General features: G+C 42.1%; 1 protein-coding gene across 6 annotated transcripts in view; it reads left to right on the top strand.

The window, feature by feature from the left end:
- The window catches only part of LOC124777869 (delta(3,5)-Delta(2,4)-dienoyl-CoA isomerase, mitochondrial), a 64,126-nt gene extending 50,462 nt beyond the window's left edge, over positions 1-13,664 (top strand). For all 6 annotated transcript variants that reach the window (XM_047253409.1, XM_047253405.1, XM_047253408.1 and 3 more), the window contains exons 7-8: positions 2,330-2,456; positions 13,471-13,664. In XM_047253409.1, the coding sequence (XP_047109365.1) occupies positions 2,330-2,456; positions 13,471-13,569 (226 nt within the window). In that variant the 3' untranslated portion in view covers positions 13,570-13,664. The remainder of the gene's footprint in view (positions 1-2,329; positions 2,457-13,470) is intronic.
- The last annotated feature ends 7,365 nt before the right edge of the window (positions 13,665-21,029 follow it).

Below are 21,029 nucleotides of genomic sequence, written 5' to 3'. Positions count from 1 at the left end.
TGGTAGTCTTGTGTAGAAATTACTTATTACTTCTTCAAGGAAATATATAGTTGCTAGATAAGTGGATTTTTCTTAAGAAGCCATTTTGGTTCTAAACAATTGTGTTGTGTTGTCTTTGTTCCGAATGTTTATGATTGAGCTGTAGATCAGCTTTTCTGTTATGTTGGAGAAGATGGACAGAACAGAGACTGTCTTTAAATTTTGTACTTGTTATCACCGTTCTCAGAAACTGCGACTATTAAGCTGCACTCAGTCTTTCAGGAAAGTTAGCTGTTTAAAATACCTTATTAAATGCAGCAAAAAAGGTTTCATGAATACATTTTACTCAGTCAACTGAGGGGAAATAATCATTGAAACGATTTGTAATTTCACAGTGATCATGTTTTAAGTTCCCATCCAGTGAATGTTGAAGTAACTGTAGTATTTGTTTCTTACATTTTTAAAGCTATTTGTTATAGCTAAGTGGTATATGCACTTTAGCGAATGGTAATGTATAATTGCTTCTAATTTTAGTTTTCAACCTTTATAGTATTCGCAATAATCATTGAAAAAGCTTTATTTATGTTTTTTACTATATTTTGCATTGTTATTAGAATTATTGTAATTCATCTAGCAGCTATCATTATTGATCTAGCTACTTTTACTTGTATATTTTGCAACAAAAGCTTTCTTGGCCACTGAGCAAGTGACACTGAAACATTAACAGCACCAGAAATCAGTGGCAAAACAATCATATGTAGAACGTGTTGCTAAACACACATTGGCCACTGATATTATTGCTATAGTTTAGTCTTTTACATACATACTATTTCCATTTTTGTTTCCTTGGGGATCCAAATGAAGGCAAGCTGGAGAGTAATCAGAAATGCCAAGCTCAAGGGTAGAGTCACCACAGAAAAAATTGGTAAGTTGTCGTGGTGTCATCTGTTTCCATGGTTGATTCATCAGTTGACCAAATTCACTTATTACCAGATCTTACTTTTTTCTAGTACATAATTTGTCAGCACATAGATATTTATTTCTCCAGTAATTCAATGTTTGCTACAGTATTTCTTGCCTATGGAAAGTAGCATTTCTGTAACTTCAGTTAGGAAGCTTTCAAAATTGCTCCAGTCAGTTTGTTCACATAATTAGTTACTAAACATTCATTTTTTTCCATTTTAAATTTGTTTGCCACTGCCTGGTTTGTTTTTTAGACTGAAAGCAGTATAGAATGTCATGGACACATTTTCAAATACTAAACCATGTCATCGTGTTGCCAGTGTTCAGGTATGACTACTACATCTGGTTTAAATATATAACACTATGCTTATCATTTAAGTTTGTTGAATTACATTGGGTGATTCTATGCCACCATTATGTCACAGTTATTGAGAGATAAATATCAAATGCTTTTAAGGTGATAATTAATTTTCAATGCTTCATTATTTATGGCACACACCTGTACCAGATTGTATCTATGTGGATTATTTGCAATAACTATTTTCTTGTGAGCTAATTCACCAGAAGTGTTTATCAGTCTATTGATAGCGTGCTTGAATCCTGGAAACAATGCATGAATTTCCTAATATGGCCAGTCTGTCATTTGAAGGCAAGGTTTACATTATCTTGCACATAAGGCTTCATAATTGTAGTAACTCAGTTTTGTGAAATTGTCCTAACATATTTTCCAAACTTAATATTGTCTTGATTGATATAGTGGAATATTCATTATTTCTAAAATAAGGTGATTTTATATTTGCCCTTTTCTGATAAGGGTGCAATGTACAATGTTTCACCTAGCCCACAATTATCCTTTTTATGGATTGTGGCCAAATGACAGCTGATAATCACTGGGGCCTGGTTAATGTTCAAAGGTAGAACTCATTCTTGTAGAAGTAAACTTGAAACAAATCACATATTTGTATTATTATTATTAATTTATTCACCTAACCATCATTTTACAATTATAAAAATTTGTTATTTTATACAAGGAAAATATAAGAAACATCTTTTTAGTGACAAGAGTACAGGGCAGGTGATCAGCTCTGGGCTTATTGAAGGAACCATCCCAGCATTTACCTGAAATATTTAAGCAAACTAAATCAGGATGGCTGCACAAGCCATGAGACTCTGTCCTCCCAAATCTGAGGCAGCATCTTAACAAATGCACTACCTCATTTGGTTATACCAACATACATTTCTTTTATGTTTGTACATACTTGGAACAAGTTTGCTTAATCTTGATTGTGAATATTAAAGGGTACATCCCCTCAACAGAATCACAGTAAAATAATTTGCATTTTGTAAGATAAGAACATCATTATTGAATATGGCACTATTGTTTCAGTATGATGAAAGAGGCATTTTCTGTGGCTGCCTCTATAGCTTCGCACAGTCCTGTTGCTGTCCAAGGTACTAAGAAAAATTTGGTATTTTCAAGAGATCACACAGTACAGGAAGGGCTGGACAATATTGTAAGTACAGGCAGTCTGGTGATTTTTCAGTGGCATAGTGTCTCTCTCTGCTCTGCTCTGCTCTGCTCTGGATTATTGATGATAAATTCCATTATTGAATATACATACTGAAAAGCTTTCATCAATATGTGCACAAAAAAGTTGTAGCATTTACCTCATTCACTGACTCATGTTTTTCCCTGAAGTTAAGGGATAGTACCTCTTCAGAGTAAGATTTAAAAAAGATTTAGGATGCAAGTTAAAAATAAATTCAAGGCTAGAAAGAAGCACTGATCAGATGGAAGTCAAAAATGTAGATTGAGAATTTATGTACAAATAGATAAACCAGATTAAATTAAGTAAAAAAATTCTCCATCTTGGAAAGCTAAGGTTACACAGTAATAGACAAAAGTGTAAGTTACTTAACAAAGACAGGTGTTTACTTAACAAAGACAGGTGTGCAAACAGCAGAAAGTACTGCAGATACAAAGTCAACCAAAAAAATAAAATCTCAAATGGAACAATGCAAATGCAACTGTTAAAGAAAAGGCAAGGGATTCTAGCAAATGATAATAGAAGTTGATGGAATATACAAAATGAAACATAACTATTGGGAAATGTCTCAGAGAACATGAGAAATACGAGGGCTATCCACAAAGTACATTACGTTTTGGAACTAAAAATAAATAAAGTATTGGAATTTTTTTTTAATTATATACAGATGAGAAGCCACACTTAAATACTACTTTTCTACATAGTTGCCATTTAAATTAAGGCACTTATCGTAGCGATGGACGAGCTTGGAAATTCCTTCGTCGTAAAATTCGGCCGCCTGCGCCTTCAACCACATGGTTACCTCTTCTTGAAGCTGTGCGTCGTCATCAAAACGCTGCATAGCCAACCACTTCTTCATTGCTGGGAATAAGTGGAAGTCGCTCGGTGCCAGGTCGGGACTGTACGGTGGATGAGGAAACAACTCCCACTTAAAAGATTCGAGAACTTCATGAGTGGCATTTGCCGTGTGGACCCAGGCGTTGTCGTGAATCAGCAAGCTCTTTGAGCCCAATTTTCCCCTGCGCTTGTTTTGTATTGCTCTTCTGAGGTTGTGCAGAGTTTGGCAATACCTTTGAGAGTTTATTGTAGTGCCTCTTTCCAGGAAATCCACAAAAATCACACCTTTTCTGTCCCAAAAGAGGTAACCACGTGGTTGAGGGCGCAGGCGGCCGAATTTTACGACGAAGGAATTTCCAAGCTCGTCCATCGCTACGATAAGTGCCTTAATTTAAATGGCAACTATGTAGAAAAGTAGTATTTAAGTGTGGCTTTCATCTGTATATAATTAAAAAATTTTCCAGTACTTTATTTATTTTTAACTCCAAAACGTAATGTACTTTGTGGATAGCCCTCGTATAATGAATATCGGTATAAGAAGCATTTGAAAACAGTAATAGTGAGAAGAAAACAAAACAATTGATGTTGATTATTAGTCAACCACAATATTATTGTTCCTGTTAGAGAGGCCCCTTCAGTTGGCTTACCATAAGTCTTTATTGTGATATTTCATGAGAACACACTGAATATTTCATGAGAACACACTGAACCACTTGATAGTACATGTACAACTATCTCGAAATCACCCACAGTGCACAACTATCTTGAAATCACTCACAGTGCAATGTGTTTTTCAACATTGTACTTATTTATGTAGTCACTGTGTGTCTAAAATATTTTGGTAGGATAGTAGACACCATATTACATCAGTTAAAATGAAGGTTAGCACTGTTATTAGAAGAAAAGAGAGGAAATTATCCAAGGATGCCACGATCCTCTAAAGCTTTTGAACATGTCAAATGAAGAATCGAAGACAGATAGGTATTGTAGTATATGCCATGTTAGGCCCTGTCTTATCTCTGGAGGTTGTTTGTCAACTGAGGAGGTGCTGAGCTGTTTATCACCAAGCCTCTTGCAGTATCTGGGGGTGCAAGCTGTGCCAATACATTGCACACAGTTTGCGGTAAACAGCACTGCAGTTGCTGGTCCTACTTGTGTCTGTGTGGTCACATGTCCACGTGAGCATCTCACCTGTTTTCCTCCACTGATGGGTACTTGAGTCACTGTTATTGGTGGCCAGTTCAGGTCTGGGCACCAGGTCAACCACCAGTTGCCCTCAAGACTACAATTTGGGCCACAGTGCCTCCCATTGCTGCTAACCATCTTGCACTTCACCAGAATCACAGCTGCTCTGGAAGGTCCTACTTTGCCTTCATGTGGATGACAGCCACTGGATTCTCCTCAGCCACTGGATTCTCCTCAGCCACTGGACTTTCTTCAGCCACTCGACTTTCTTCAGCTACTCTGGTAGGCCCAGTTTCACTCACAAGTTCATGGCCTCCTGGGACAGTGTTGCTACAAATCCATGGCTCCTCTCTGCTGAACTGCTACTGACGATCATGCACTTTATCATAGAGGTCACTTGCTACATACCGTCGTAGGACATTCAGTTGTATTTATTTGGGGAACTTTGCCCTTTAAAGCTGTACTGAATTTAATTCATCATTAATAAACAAACTTTGTCCCTGTAACATGTGCATATCAATCACTATCTTGGTACACCATTCGGTCAAAGATAATTCAAGTGGCAATGATGATTACGGTTTCATGATTCATTGCTCTTCCCTCGTTCGCCATATGCTTCAACTGATGACCACAATACAAGTTTCGTGATACCTGTGACATTTATAGTTTGTGTGAATTCTCAGTACACCACTTACGTATAGTTTGCTGGCTGCGGTGCCAGCTTCTGGTCTCATCTGTCATCCAGCTGCCTCCCCTCTGCTATGCTGAGCTCGATGCTGCCCTGCCACGTTGCATTTTGCATGGGCGATGTAGCCATGGCCAGCCCATGTTCTGTGAGTTGAGGTGCTATCAGGTGTTTGTTTGTGTTTCTTGATGTGTCTTCATTAATTTTTGCTGGAACAAGGCTTTGTTCTTTCTCGCTTGTTTGATTTTGCTAGTATGTTAGTTCGTCTTGATGGGGCAGCATTTTCTTGTCCTTCTGTTACGAGTCTGTATTTGATTCCTATTTCAGCGCGAGTGTATCCAACCATCTACCGGACCAGGAATGTTGATGCCTTACTATAGTGGGACTGTGTCAACCCATTTTTCCCCCCCCTCGATATATGTACATGTTTCTCAGCAGAAGTTTTCTCTTCTGCATAGTTTGATCAGTCCATTCATGTGTTGTTCTAATGGACATTCTCTTATTTACTATTGTAAATTTATGAATTTCTCATTTTTCTGTGTTCAGTCAGATTCTCGTTCACTTGCAGTGCATTCTCAATGGGAGCTATCATTGCTGGCAGCCCTCCAGTTCTGGGGTCAGGCAGTTCCTTGTTGCCTTCAGCCCTTCTATTCAGGGGCAGATAAATTCAGGAAATGCTGCAAAGCATCACTCGGCTCTGTTAGGCTCTCCAGTTTTTCCACAGTGTTTGGACAGCGCATCCTGGAGTTGTGCATGTGGCAAGCTGGGCCTCCTGCCATCAAGTGTGATTATGATGTTTTCATGCCATACAGCACTCTGTTCTTATTCCCAGAATTCCACAGACAATGACCCCACTCAATTCGATGATGTTTCCTTCCCTCAGTACACTGTGGAAAGAGGTACATGCCAAATTTATGGGAGCAAAACATGTCCCTCAATACTTGGTAAATATTCAGATTTATGGGGGTAATTTTAATTTGATGAAACAATTACATTTTGTCGAAAACACTTAAGACAGATTTGGGAAGGTTGATCTGTGGGGAAAATGCAAAATTATTCATTATTAATTAAAACTTTCTCTGCTGCTCAATCTACAGCTCTTCAGGCATGTGATCATGTAGGTGACATACCTCTGACCATTGCCCCACATAAAACTTAGAACATGGTCCGGGGAATCATCTTACACACTCCAGATAGATGAGGAGCTCTGGACTAATCTCCAGCAGTGAGGCGTACATTTTATATGATGTGTACAAAAAGGACCCAAGGATAACTGTATGGACAGGGACGCCTTTGAAGGAAATGTCCCCCATAAAAGGATACGACCAAGGTGTACAGGTGTGATTGTGAAACCATCGCCTATGAAGTGCTTCAGATGTTTACGCTTTGGACATACGTTGCCCCTACACTTGGTGGACCCAAAATTCGGCAACTGTGGATTATCACTCCATGAAGGTATCCTTTGTGAATATCCTCCTTTGTGTGTCAACTGCACTGAACACCACCCTCCACATTCGCCAGTTTGCCCAGATTCAAGAAAGAACAAAAGATCCAGGAATACAAATCTATTGGCTGCCTGTCATATGCTGAAGCACAGAAGGGATTAAATGCTTACACCTTGTGGATATGATGATTAAGTTCCCCAAGATCATGACCATTGCTGCCCCCTCTCCCCAACCTTCCCCAAACTAAATCTTGCACCACCCTTCTCTGCTGTGGTTCCTGCAGTAACTTCTTTGGGAACCACTTCCTGCACCTAGCCAGAGAAGCATTCTCCTACTTTGGCATCTACCAGTGACAGGGCTCCTTCTCCCTGGCAACCCCCAGACTGGAGGCCCAAAGTGAAACAATGGCTTCTGGTGCCCCTGTAGACACCAGATTTCCCCCCCCCCCCCCCCCCCCATGCAGATACTGAGCCTATGTTTGTGGATGTGGTTCCATCCCCATTTGGTGACAGGCAGTGATCCTGCATTGTGAACAGTCCTCCTAGCCCTGTCACACCTAACCTGGCGACCAGTCACATGGTAATTCATTGGAATTGTAATGGGTGCTACTGTTCTGTCGTCTTCTGCAGTTTACATTGCTTTACAAGTAACAAACTTCACTGATGACCATTCTCCAACAGTCAGTATCTGTTGTATGTTGTGTTGGAACTGTGCTGGTCCAAAGAGGGCATCTGGAAGGGTCTGTACTATGGTTCATAAAGATGTAGTCAGTGAATGATTCCTCTTTTTGCCTCGTTGGAGGCAGTGGTGAAGGGGGTGTAAATGACCTCAGCAATTACCATTTGCTGTGTTCATCTACCTCCAAGCAGGCCACTTACATTGAATTGACCACATTAATTCAACAATCCCCCCCACCCTTTTTCTCCTGATTGGGACTTCAACACACACCACACCCGGTGGGGAAATACCATTTCTTCAGACAGCAACCTTCCAATTGGCCAGCTTCTTACAGACCATGATCTGTTGCTCCTAAGTTCAGGTTCTTCTATCCCCGTCAGTGGTGCCCATCACATCTTTTCAGCTATTGATGTCTTCCCTTAATCTTGTCACTTCACTACATTGGTCATTACGTGATGACCCTTGTTGCAGTGACCACTTTCCCGTAATCATGATGTTTCCATTCCATTGCTGGACCATCTGACTACCATGTTGTGCACTTCACAGAGTAAACTGGTCTTTGTATGCCTCTGCTGTTACATTTGCCAACTCTGTTGGATTGTATTGATGAGGTTGTGCAAGACATCTCAGATGCGGTCATCCACACTGCTGTAACTGCTATTCTCATTTTTAATGTCTCCCTCCTCCTCCTACTCCTCCTCCTCCCCCCCCCCCCCCCCCCCCACACACACACACACACACCCACCACAATGGTTGGTTGGTGCCATGGAGATTTCATTAGCTATTGTGGATTCCCGATGAGCCCTGCTGTGATTCAAACAACATCCTCCGCCAATAAATCATAGTACTTGTAAGTGACTTCGTGCTAAGGCTTGCTGTCTAATCAAACACAATAAGAAGGAATGCTGGGAGTGCTGCGTCTCCTCCCAGGGGATGTATGCCCCCTTCATCTCAGGTGTGGGCCAAGCTCTGTGGTCTTATGAGCCACGAACGATCAACATTTGTTCTGGTTCTTGTCCCATAGGGTGGCCTTTGTGCCAGCTCATTGGCTTTTGTGGAACATCTTGTGACCCACTTTGTTACAGCAGTGGCATAGTTTTTCTATCTGGCCTCCTTTCTACTGCAGAAAGCCCTTACCTCATCCCATGACACAAGCCCCAGGATCCAACACCTGGATATTCCCCAAAAGCACTACCTCCTCAGGCTCTTCAGTTACCATTGGCTCAAAGATGCCTTCCCTTTGTAGTGATGAGATAGCATAATTGTCCCAATCTTTAATGCAGGCAAGAACCAAATGTCTCTCAACAGTTATTGGCTGATTAGCCTGACCAATGTACTCTGTAAGCCCCTCGGAAGAATAGTTGCCCGCAGATTATGCTGGGTTCTCGAATATTGGGGCCTAGTGTCCTCCTATCAGTGTGGTTTCCAGGAGAGACAATCCACAACCAAGCATATGCTTAGGTTGGAAACAGCAATCCAACAAGCTTTTTCTAAATACTGACACCTTCTCTCAGTCTTCTTTGATCTGCAAAGGTGTAAGATATTGTTTGGTGTCATCACATTTTATTCAACCTCCATGAATGGGGCTTTTGAGGCCTCGTACCAATTGTTATTCATTAGTTTTTATCCCACTTGTTGTTCCAACATGGAGTCAGCACTTCAATGTGTTCCTCATGGGTCTGGAGAACGGCATTCCAAAGGGCTCCGTATTGTGTTATTGTCTTCCTCATGCCATCAGTAGGCTAGTGACCTCTGTTGGGCTGCTGGTCACCCCTGCGTTGCGTGTCATTTATTTTTGCATTTGGTACAGCTCCCACTCGATAGCCTGTGCTGAATGCCAGCTCCAAAATGCCATCTGGCACGCCTCTCTTGAGCTCTTTCCCATGGTTTCAGATTCCCCCCCTACAAAAATACAGGTCATTTCTGCCATTGTAACAAGGTCCATCCTATTCTGGAACTCTTCTTAGGTACCCAACCCCTGAACATTGTAGTGCAGTTACTTTTCTTGGACCTCCTTTTTGATAAAAAGCTGGTTGGTTGGTTTTTTTTGGGGGAAGAGACCAAACAGCGAGGTCATCGGTCTCATCAGATTAGGGAAGGTCAGGGAAGGAAGTCGGCCGTGCCCTTTCAGAGGAACCATCCCAGCATTTGCCTGGAGCGATTTAGGGAAATCACGGAAAACCTAAATCAGGATGGCCGGACGCGGGATTGAACCGTCGTCCTCCCGAATGCGAGTCCAGTGTGCTAACCACTGCGCCACCTCGCTCGGTCGGTTTTGTCCTGATTGAACTACAGTTGCCAAGTTTATAGCATGGCAGCTCCTCCAGCTTTGAAACTGTTAGACCCAGTCCATTTGGCAATTCCCTGATTATCTGATGTCACATTCTCTTCACATACAAGGGGTGTTATCTTCCCGATTACCTGCCCTCGAATGGGCTTACCAGTTGGAATGCAACTTGCTTCCTTCTGCCAAGTTCTCCATCTCCTCTCCCTGGACTGTGCTCCCTGTGTTTGTTTGTGTACTCCCCCTTGGATGGTGTCCAGACCATGGATTTGGACCGATCTCTTCCAAGGTCCTAAAGTCTTAGGTGCCCCTATGACCTTTCGGAGTCTGTTACATCCTGTTCTTCAAGAGTTCCAGTATGCTACCATGTTTTACACCAATGGCTTTAAAACTGTGTGTCAGACAGGATATGTTCATACATCTCCTGCCAGTATGGAATGCCATTTGCTGCAAGGAATGTGAGGTGTGTGTATGGCAGAACTGTCAATTGTTAGCAGAGCCCTCCATTTTATTAATGGGCCTCCATTGATGGTGTTTTAATATGTTTTGTTTCAATGACAAGTCTCCAGGCTACTGACAGATCTATTCTTGTCACCGTTTGGTCTCCCACTATTCATGGCCTTGTTGACCTTCATTATGCTACCTGTTCAGTCTTCTTTCTCTGGGTCCCAAGTCATGTGGGTATCCTGGGGAATGAAATGGCCAACCATTTGGCTCCTTGTTCACTTTGCCACCCCAAGGTGCGGATTTTTGGGTGCACATGAGTGTGGTTGCATGTGTGATCTCTGCTCACTCAGAAATGGAACAACATCTAGTGGGCTACTTTTCCATCTAATAATTCTGCACTATCAAGGAGACTATTGCAGCATGGTGCTCTTTCTTTCGCTTCTCCTGAAAGGAATCCGCAGTCCTGTGTTGTCTCCGCATCAGTCACTCCAGGTTAACCCATAGTTTTCTTTTTTTGTGTCACAAGCCACCTTCATGTGGTTGTTGAGCCTTACAGACAGTAAAATAAAAAAAATAAACAGTAGCTCATATATTGGTGGAATGGCCCCCCTTTTTTTTGGCCCTCCATTCTAAGTATAGATTTTGGACTCATTGCCTCCAATATTGGCACACAGTTCAAGTATGGTTGAATTGGTTCTCGGTTATCTCTGTGGAAGTGGTTTTTTCCCTCAGTTATAACATTCTAATCTACCCCCAAAGCAGGGCCAAGGTCGTTGGGAATGGGACATCTCCTGCTTTATGTCCTCTCTGCCACACTCGGTCATTTATTCTGGGTGTCACAATTTGTTGAACAGTGGGCACTCCTGACTGTAATGGATCAAGGGTGCAACAGCTGTTGGTATCACATGCAGAGCTCCAGGGACACCTACCACTGTCTTCTCTATTTCCTTCATCTTACTTTTATTATTGACTGTACAACAGACGTCCATTACATTTTTAGCATTCTCTTTTTTACTTTTATGAATCTCCCAACTAGATCAGAACATGTTCTTGGTGGATGTGTCTATTTCCAGATGCACCTCTCATGAATCAAGGGACTAATGATCTTGTTGTTTGGTGCTTACGACCCCTCCCCCCCTCCCCATCCCCCCCCCCACCCAAAAAAAAAAAAAAAAAAAAAAATCGCCAATCAACCAACTGCTTTTTCACCACCTGTCATGGCCAGCCATCCCTACTGCAACTAGTCCTCTGGACCCCATCCCTGGCTGTTGCGGTGTTCTGTGCAGCCTCATCCCGTCATCACCAGCCTTCACGATCCCTTGCCCTGCCTTCATTGCCACTGCTGCCATTGTTGTGGCCACCACTGCAGCTGACCATGTAGCATTCTCTGCAGTCATTGCTGGCCCTTTCGACACCATTTTTGGTGTCACCTCCTCTGCAACCATGCTTTCGTCCAGCCAGCCATCCCTGCTGCCAATGCTGACGCTGTTGTGTGCTCTTCTGAGCCTGGATTGCACTTTGTTGGACACTTAACCACCAGCGCTACCTTTTCACTGCCTACAGTGACCAGTTGTTGTCCCCTACACAGATGCAGTGCACTTCTTTCATCAGGTCAAATTTTTGGTTCATTGACTGATTGTCCCGATGTTTTGTTCCAATCTTCTCTGGTGGCTGCTAAGTGCCGCCTCCTGTTGGTGCTGTGATTATCTGAGACAGTTGCACTATCACCCGTAAGGGGGTAGGAATGTAATACTTGCTGGGCGGGGCTCCTGCACGTTCAGCTACCACGCTTGTGGAGATGCTTAGTAGGCCAGGTAAAGGCCGTGGATTAACTCTGGAGGTTGTTTACTGCCAAGCCTGCCAAAGAGTCAGGGGCTGTAAGCCAAACCAGTATGTGGTGCATAGGTCACACTAAGCACTGCCACAATTGTAAGCACTTACAAGCAGTCACATGAAACTGCACCTGTATTCCTCCACTGATGGGTGCTTAGGCTGCTGCGTGGCTCATTGATGGCCATTTCAGCTCTAGGCTGACCAACAACTGCCATAACCAAGGCTTTGGACTGCAATGCCTGCCACTGTTCGTGTCTGGCATACAGAGCCGTCTTGAACCTTTGCCATGATCTTAGCCGTTGGGCACCCTTGTGCCCCTCTAGAAGGCCCCTTTCACTTTCACCTGGATCGCAGCTATTAGACTGCTGCCAGCCACTTTGGAAGGCTCTGCTCCATCGGACCACCTCTTCAGTCGCCCATGAGCTCATTGGGACTGTTGCTATTTATTCATGGCATCTCCCTGATCATCACTACTGCTGACTGTCATGGATTTCATCACAGTAGCCACTCGCTACGCATTGTCATACGAGAAAATTTGGTTCCACTCATCTGCGGATGACCTTCGTCATGTAAAACTGTACCTCAGACATTACTAAAAATAACAAGATGCTGGAAATAATGCCGTATGAGACATAGCGTTGCTCAGTAAGTAATCGAGAGATGCGTTACAGGGGTTATTAGAAGATACAAGAGGAAAAGGAAATAGACTGTGGAACAGGTAAGTGGGAAATGTAATTTAGACTGCAGTCAAAATGAAATGGAGATTGGCAGGTAATGTTGCCAGGTGATATGTGAGCCAAAGGGGTTCTTTGCTGGATTTCAAGGTATAAGAAAGACAGACGTTATTACGTAATGGAATGTAGGTAGATGACATCAGAAAATGTGTTAGGAGCAAAATGCATATTGATAGTTAAAGAGGATGTCTTAAAATTTAAAGATGATGATGCACAATAGGCAATCAATTTTGTCCCCTGGCTATAACTATGTAATCGATTCTGGGATTCCCGAGTTTAACTTTAGTTGATAGTGGTTTCTGTACTGGGAACTTTGCAATCACTATAAACTCCATAATCTTAAATCATGTTTTAGTTAATTGTTGTGTTGCACTCCTTATACAGACACAAGAAATATGTTGGAGTAAATGAAACCACACTCACCCAGTAGGAGAGGTAATAAGTTGGTCATCGACAGGCTAGTTTTTGGAGGAAATCCTTTACAGACTTGCACGTTCTCTCTCTCTCTCTCTCTCTCTCTCTCTCTCTCTCTCTCTCTCTCTCTCTCTCACACACACACACACACACACACACACACACACACACACATTGTGCTTATGCCAGCTGGACACACAGTCCTGATAATGGTACACAGTTGTGCATTTCTATGTGTATTTGTATTCTAGAGCACATCAAAGGATTTCTTCCAAAAACTAGCAGAGTTTTCATTCTCTTTTGTGTGTGCCTCTCAATGATTCAACACGTCTGCTATTCAGTGAGTGATCTCCTTTACCCATAAGTATTTACATTCTGGCATAACTTTCCCACACATTTGTACAGACACAGACGTATTAAAAAAAACTTCCTGTTGCAGCATGACTGGAATATGGTAATGCTTCAGAGTGAAGATTTCATGAATGCAGCAGCAGCTGCAGCAACGAAGAGTGATGCTCCAGAATTTTCGAAGCTATAAATTATATAAATTTGTAACTGTCTTCTTAATTTAAAGAATGTTTTTATAATTACTTTTGTACATGTTTTTGCATAATACAATGTATTTTGAAATCATCGCTAATTTAATTTCCTCTTTTCGACAGATATACTTCCTTTTTGAAGTGTACCTTATTTCGCGTGCACTTTTTCAACATTATCCGTTAAGCTGCACACACTTGTGCCATCAATTTGGCAAATTCTGTTGAGTCTCGCACTCACCAAAGGTCACCTTCTCACACTTTCTGGATGTATGTGAAATTAAGTCTGTACAGAGATTTCTTGATAGCCCCAAATAGGTGGTAGCCATAAGGAGCCAATTCAGGAGAATATGGTTGGTGTGGCAGTACCTGGGAGCCTATCTCAGTGATGACAGCTGTAGTTATGTTAAATGTATTGGGACAAGGGTTGTCGTGTTGCAAGAGCACTCCTTTCACTCATTTTACTGTTTTTTTCTTTGGAACTGCACAGCATGACCTCTGAAGAGTCTCCATGTATGCTGTATTGTTAATGGTAGTCCCTAGTACCACCCAGTCAATGAATAGGATTCCACCCTTGTCTCAAAAGACTGTGGTCAAGTGTTTTTCCTCTGAAGTTGCTGTGGAGAACTCCTTCAGTGAGGGAGGTGCCTGTATGCTTTCACTGTACTGACTGGGCTTTTGTCTCCAGCTCATGGTAGTGAAGCCAATTCTCATTGACAGCCATGAGTTTGGACATGACACTTTCTGGATCCTGGCCTTGGTGTTCACTCCATACATCCTTTTGCAGTTGTGTTTGTGCTGTACTCAGAGATCTGGGAACCAACCTGGCAGATGCCATCCCAAGGTTGAGTGGTTAATATACTATGCAGTGCAGAGTGTTTATGGTGATTCCTGTGTCCACCTCCAGTTCTGTGACTGTGATGCACCTATTCTCTTGAATAGGTGCCTTACCACACTTGAAATGTTGTCTGGTGTTACCATAGTCACTTTCCTCCCAGATCTGATTCCTTTCTCCGTTGACGTGTGGACACTTTTCCAGCCATCCACCTAGTTGCACATGGTTATTCATGACAGCGCATACTCTCCACACACTGCTACCAATTGCCTGTGAATATCTGCAATGTTTACATCTGCTTCCAAAGAAACTGTGTTTTCCAGTGCTTTCCTTGTTGTTATACTCCATTTTGTCCATTCACGTAATGACAGCAGTTGGGAAAATGGGCTGTACTGTGCAGGGATTACACTTGTAGTGATTTCCCTGCCACTTAGGATAGACCAAAGTACTATATACTTGGAACTGTCATGATGCATTACATGGTGCACCATGAATGATGGGAATAAGTAAAAGTGTAAATCAATAAGGAACACCCCTTGTACCTTACGCAAGTAATTAAAGAATTGGACACTGATTTATGTCATAATACATCAAACAACAAAACTCTGAAGCTTTAACTCAACAAATAATATGGTAATGAAGTAGCTCAGACAGGATACAATTAAGATTTAACAACTCATTAAATGGAAGAGACTTTGAGCTGCAGATCATCATCTTTTAAGTCTGACCAACTGCACCTTTCAAAGATTTTGATATACTCATGTGTGATCATTACAGGAAACCACCCTCTAGCTGTAGGCAATTGATGCAGGTTCCCATCTTATGGTGTAATGACAAGCCAGATTTTCTTGTTGTGGTTTACTCCCCTGGTCTTTGGAGGTCATCTTCACCCCAAGGAAGTAGTCCTTACTTCACCCCAAAGAAGCAGCTTTCCCTCTTCCACCAGCTGTGCTGTACCAAATGCTTCCTCCAGCAATGATTTCCCAATGAGATCTTCATCATAACTCTGGCAAGGGACTCTTAAAAAGGTGCTACCAGTGGAGCACCTGGTCCAAGGCTTTTTTTAAAGAAGTGTCCCTCTATCACTTGCCCCTTCCTGTTGGCAATGTTGAGATGCAGATACACATGTAATAAAGGTGTTATGGGTGTATGCAACTAGAACCCCTTCACACATGCACCTACATGTACACAATTTGATAATACTGTATGTGGTACATGATGAAAGGGCCCCAGGATGCCGAAAAATTAAGATTTATTAAAAAAAAAAAAAGAAAGAAAGAAAGAAACGCCAAGCAACCAGACAGTTCGGCAAAGACATTATTATGAAAGTGTGGTAAGGTGCAGACAAATGAAAGAAAAAACATTCAATTGTTGTAAAGTTTTTATCTTACACTCTTTCGTATGTAGGACGATGAAGATGTGCGATCTTAGATATGAAGCATTGCGAGCTGTGTGTATCATATGTGTGCATGAATAATATTATACAGAACAACAGTATCAAGTATTTTTATATTGAATAACAGTATCAAGTACTTTTTTTTTATTTATTGAAGTGAAGAGAAGAACATATAAGGAGGATTTTCTTGATTATGACAAGTGCTGGTGTTCTTGGAGTCTGCTGCCTGCAGCTACAATTAAAATGTAAGTGAAGTCAGATGGCCAAAAGATGCAAATAAGCACAGAACATTTTAATAACACCTACAGCTAGAGGGTAGTTATATTCCACAAAAAATATGTCTTCATATGCATAGTCAAGAATATTAAGTAATATTTATTAACCTATTTATTCTTCTTTCATTATAATTTGGGACCTGAGTGTCTTGACTTCAGAGCACCGGTTGTAAGTAGGGTTTGTTAAGTATTGTTATAGTAACAAATTTCTGTGACATTGTTATGAATCATAAAAATTAGTTGCCTGTATTTTCTGTTTGCATGAATCACAATGGGGAGCAAGTACTACAAATTTGGCAAAACTGAGGAGAAAAATTTTGAAAGGAATAAGAATTAGACCCAGGTCACATAAAATTTCAATAGTAAGCCTTTTTGTTTGGCGCAGCAAAGTTGTTTGCATGGTTACGCTTGGTAGCGCCTCATTTGATTTAGATAAAAAACCTTTTCCTCATTATTCTCTTCCTTGAATTTTATGTGCAAAAAAATTACAAAAATTTTTCAGTGTGATACATATTGTCAGTAAAACATAAATACACTTCTGGAAATGGAAAAAAGAACACATTGACACCGGTGTGTCAGACCCACCATACTTGCTCCGGACACTGCGAGAGGGCTGTACAAGCAATGATCACACGCACGGCACAGCGGACACACCTGGAACCGCGGTGTTGGCCGTCGAATGGCGCTAGCTGCGCAGCATTTGTGCACCGCCGCCGTCAGTGTCAGCCAGTTTGCCATGGCATACGGAGCTCCATCGCAGTCTTTAACACTGGTAGCATGCCGCGACAGCGTGGACGTGAACCATATGTGCAGTTGACGGACTTTGAGCGAGGGCGTATAGTGGGCATGCGGGAGGCCGGGTGGACGTACCGCCGAATTGCTCAACACGTGGGGCGGGAGGTCTCCACAGTACATCGATGTTGTCGCCAGTGGTCGGCGGAAGGTGCACGTGCCCGTCGACCTGGGACCGGACCGCAGCGACGCACGGATGCACGCCAAGACCGTAGGATCCTACGCAGTGCCGTAGGGGACCGCACCGCCACTTCCCAGCAAATTAGGGACACTGTTGCTCCTGGGGTATCGGCGAGGACCATTCGCAACCGTCTCCATGAAGCTGGGCTACGGTCCCGCACACCGTTAGGCCGTCTTCCGCTCACGCCCCAACATCGTGCAGCCCGCCTCCAGTGGTGTCGCGACAGGCGTGAATGGAGGGACGAATGGAGACGTGTCGTCTTCAGCGATGAGAGTCGCTTCTGCCTTGGTGCCAATGATGTTCGTATGCGTGTTTGGCACCGTGCAGGTGAGCGCCACAATCAGGACTGCATACGACCGAGGCACACAGGGCCAACACCCGGCATCATGGTGTGGGGAGCGATCTCCTACACTGGCCGTACACCACTGGTGATCGTCGAGGGGACACTGAATAGTGCATGGTACATCCAAACCGTCATCGAACCCATCGTTCTACCATTCCTAGACCGGCAAGGGAACTTGCTGTTCCAACAGGACAATGCACGTCCGCATGTATCCCGTGCCACCCAACGTGCTCTAGAAGGTGTAAGTCAACTACCCTGGCCAGCAAGATCTCCGGATCTGTCCCCCATTGAGCATGTTTGGGACTGGATGAAGCGTCGTTTCACGCGGTCTGCACGTCCAGCACGAACGCTGGTCCAACTGAGGCGCCAGGTGGAAATGGCATGGCAAGCCGTTCCACAGGATACATCCAGCATCTCTACGATCGTCTCCATGGGAGAATAGCAGCCTGCATTGCTGCGAAAGGTGGATATACACTGTACTAGTGCCGACATTGTGCATGCTCTGTTGCCTGTGTCTATGTGCCTGTGGTTCTGTCAGTGTGATCATGTGATGTATCTGACCCCAGGAATGTGTCAATAAAGTTTCCCCTTCCTGGGACAATGAATTCACGGTGTTCTTATTTCAATTTCCAGGAATGTAGTTGTGACACAATAGTTTGCATATCATAATAGCTGTAAAACATGCTTTGACATCACATAAATTGCATTTTTCAAGTGTAATGGTTAGCATATGAATTTTTTAACATTTTTGTGAGAATTTTATTTTTTGCATATTCATACAACATGGCCGAAAAATATATGCCTATTGTTTATAACAACAGCAAAAGCGCAATCAGCCAAGATGGCGTAGAATTGCAAGATCAAACAATTGAAGTTCAGGCGCCATGCGTGCCTACTACAGAAAGTTTACGTAGATCAGAGATGAGTGTCGCAGGAGCAACAAATGATAGCGACGCTCCACAGAACCACCACCTTGACTAGACAATGTTTACAATTGATGAGACAATATTACGCATCTCCCATTGTGACATACCGCTTATGAATGAAACATTGGAGAACGATTCCAATATGAATTTTGACAACGCGTTACAAACACCACTTGGTCACAACACAAACATTTAACTTGGTAAGTACAGCTGACAACAATCACAGTGGTACAACTGAAGCACTACTATGGCAGTTATTATCTAACGTAATCGTGAAATTTGATGATACGAAACACAATATGAACACCAATTTCAGTGATATGAAACAAGATGTGAATACCAAAATTGATAGTTTGACACACAATCTGAACACCATCACCCAAGATGTAATTACATTGAAACAAGAAGAAAAAAAAGTATTCAATGATTTGCAAGACATGGTCTCACAAAAATTTTTACACTGAAGTTGATGAAAAATTGATTGATATGAAAACATAGGTAAAGCATGAAGTGCTGTCTAAATTTAACAGTAACATTACGAAGTTAAGACAAGAGGCAGATTCCTTTAACAACTATAATGACCTAGTAACACAACAGGTAAAGAAAATCACAGACGCAAACACAAACATTGAAGCCACACAAAACCAATTGTATTCGACAGTAAAAAAGGTAACCGCTGTTAACAAACTAAATAAAGACTATGAAGGTGTACCTTTAGCTGTAGAAGAGCTTACTTTAAGAGTAGCAACATTAGAAGTTGGCTCAGCATATGCTAAGAAGGAGAAAGAGAACATCAATGAAAATTTGAGTAATATCATTAGTCCAGCTGAAGCAGGTACATTAGATAAGGGTAATACCATTGCAGAGAAGTTAGTAACAGATTGTAAGCTGTACACAGATGTAGAAGAAAAGGCTATTCAGAAAAAAGAAAATGAAATAGTGAACAAGGTAAACATTAATCGACAAGCCGCAAAAAATAGGATCCGCAATCTTTTAGAAGAAAATATTACTGAATCTCGAAATATGCATGTAAATAATACACAGGCTACAGTGAACAAACCACAAGCCGTTGGTATTTATCCACAAATTGTGACTAGTCCCACAGCAGATACCGGTGACAGTTGTACAGTGCAAAATCTAAACATATCCACAACTCCAATAGCTGAACAATTACTAGTCGGAATTACAGGCAACTACAATAACTACCCAAATACGACCGAAAATGCCGTGTGTCTAACTATTTTTGCAGGCGAAGGTTTGCTGAGACATAGACAGTTTCTTACATTACTACAGAAGGTAAAAGGATGAATCCTGTAGTATTTATCAGTGTTTTTTGTCATTTATTTCCACACAACTGGACGGAAGCACAGAAAATCAGATTTGTCGTGGGATATACGCAAGGTGATGTACTTTTATGAGCAACTGAAGAGGCCGAACATTGCAGCACTTATATCGAATTTGAACGAGCTTTCCTCGACAAACACTAGTCTGAGGCAGTGCAAGAACAACTCAGATGCGAGGTTTTCAACCCTGCACCATTCAATGGCAAATACGATAGTCTACATGGATACTTTGAAAAATACCTGAACAAGTCATGCTACTGAACGAACCCAATATCACAGGTAGATGTGTTAAAAATTTTGATAAGTCATTAACCATTGCACATTAGAGAAAAATTAGTCACAATGCCACATCACGACACAGAATACTTTCTGTCAGTGCTTGATTCTATTGACTTAATCTATGAGGAAAGACCTGCACCCAATGGAGCAACAGAAAATCAGGCACAACAACAACATAGGTATGTAAATCAGTCAGTAAATCATGATCTAAACACACACAAAGGATGGTACACACAACAGCAAAATTACATACCCAGAGATAATGAGTACAGTAATGGGAACAGAAAAACAAAAGATTTAAAGGAAATTTCCAAAACAACTTGGGTAATTTCAATGCACAAGCGAATTACAATTCACCATCACAAGGCACTATGCCGAACATGAACAGGAACAGTCAGCCGCAGCAGTGGCCGAAGCGTGGCAACAATGCAATGCCGTACGCTGTACTGCAGCCGACCTTTGGACAGCAAAATAACTGCACAGAGCTAACGACACAAACTGATGAAGTACCCACACAGTGCAACTGACTGAAATTTCTCCAGGTAACAAAATAAGTCACACTACGACATTGGGAAACACCAACTGGTTGTAGTTAAGCCTCAGGCTAGTGACCTCTCAGGGAGTGGGGGCAAGGCAGAACTAAATACATGTTTTATAAGGTTTGACAAACAAGGTGATACCAAGGATGATTTGTATCAGAATGAGTTAGATATAGTGGATAAAGTCAAGGAAGAACAAATACAAGCATTCATTAAGGTGAAAATATTTAACATTGACACACAGTTAATTTTAGATGTAGGTTCAACTACTAACCTAATGACAAATGCATTTTTTTGTGAACTGAAGAAGAGGGGCAACTTCCCAACATTTCCTTTCCATAATTGAAAGGTGCAAACTGCTACACTGATTTAGGTTTTCCGTGATTTCCCTAAATCACTCCAGGCAAATGCCGGGATGGTTCCTCTGAAAGGGCACGGCCGACTTCCTTCCCAATCCTTCCCTAATCCGATGAGACCGATGACCACGCTGTCTGGTCTCCTTCCCCAAACCAACCAACCAACCAAACTGCTACAGGCAGTAAGACTAAATTGG

Source organism: Schistocerca piceifrons, chromosome 2 (assembly GCF_021461385.2).
Source record: "Schistocerca piceifrons isolate TAMUIC-IGC-003096 chromosome 2, iqSchPice1.1, whole genome shotgun sequence".
In the NCBI taxonomy this organism is placed as follows: Eukaryota; Metazoa; Arthropoda; class Insecta; order Orthoptera; family Acrididae; genus Schistocerca; species Schistocerca piceifrons.
This window is presented reverse-complemented; position numbering and strand designations above follow the sequence as displayed.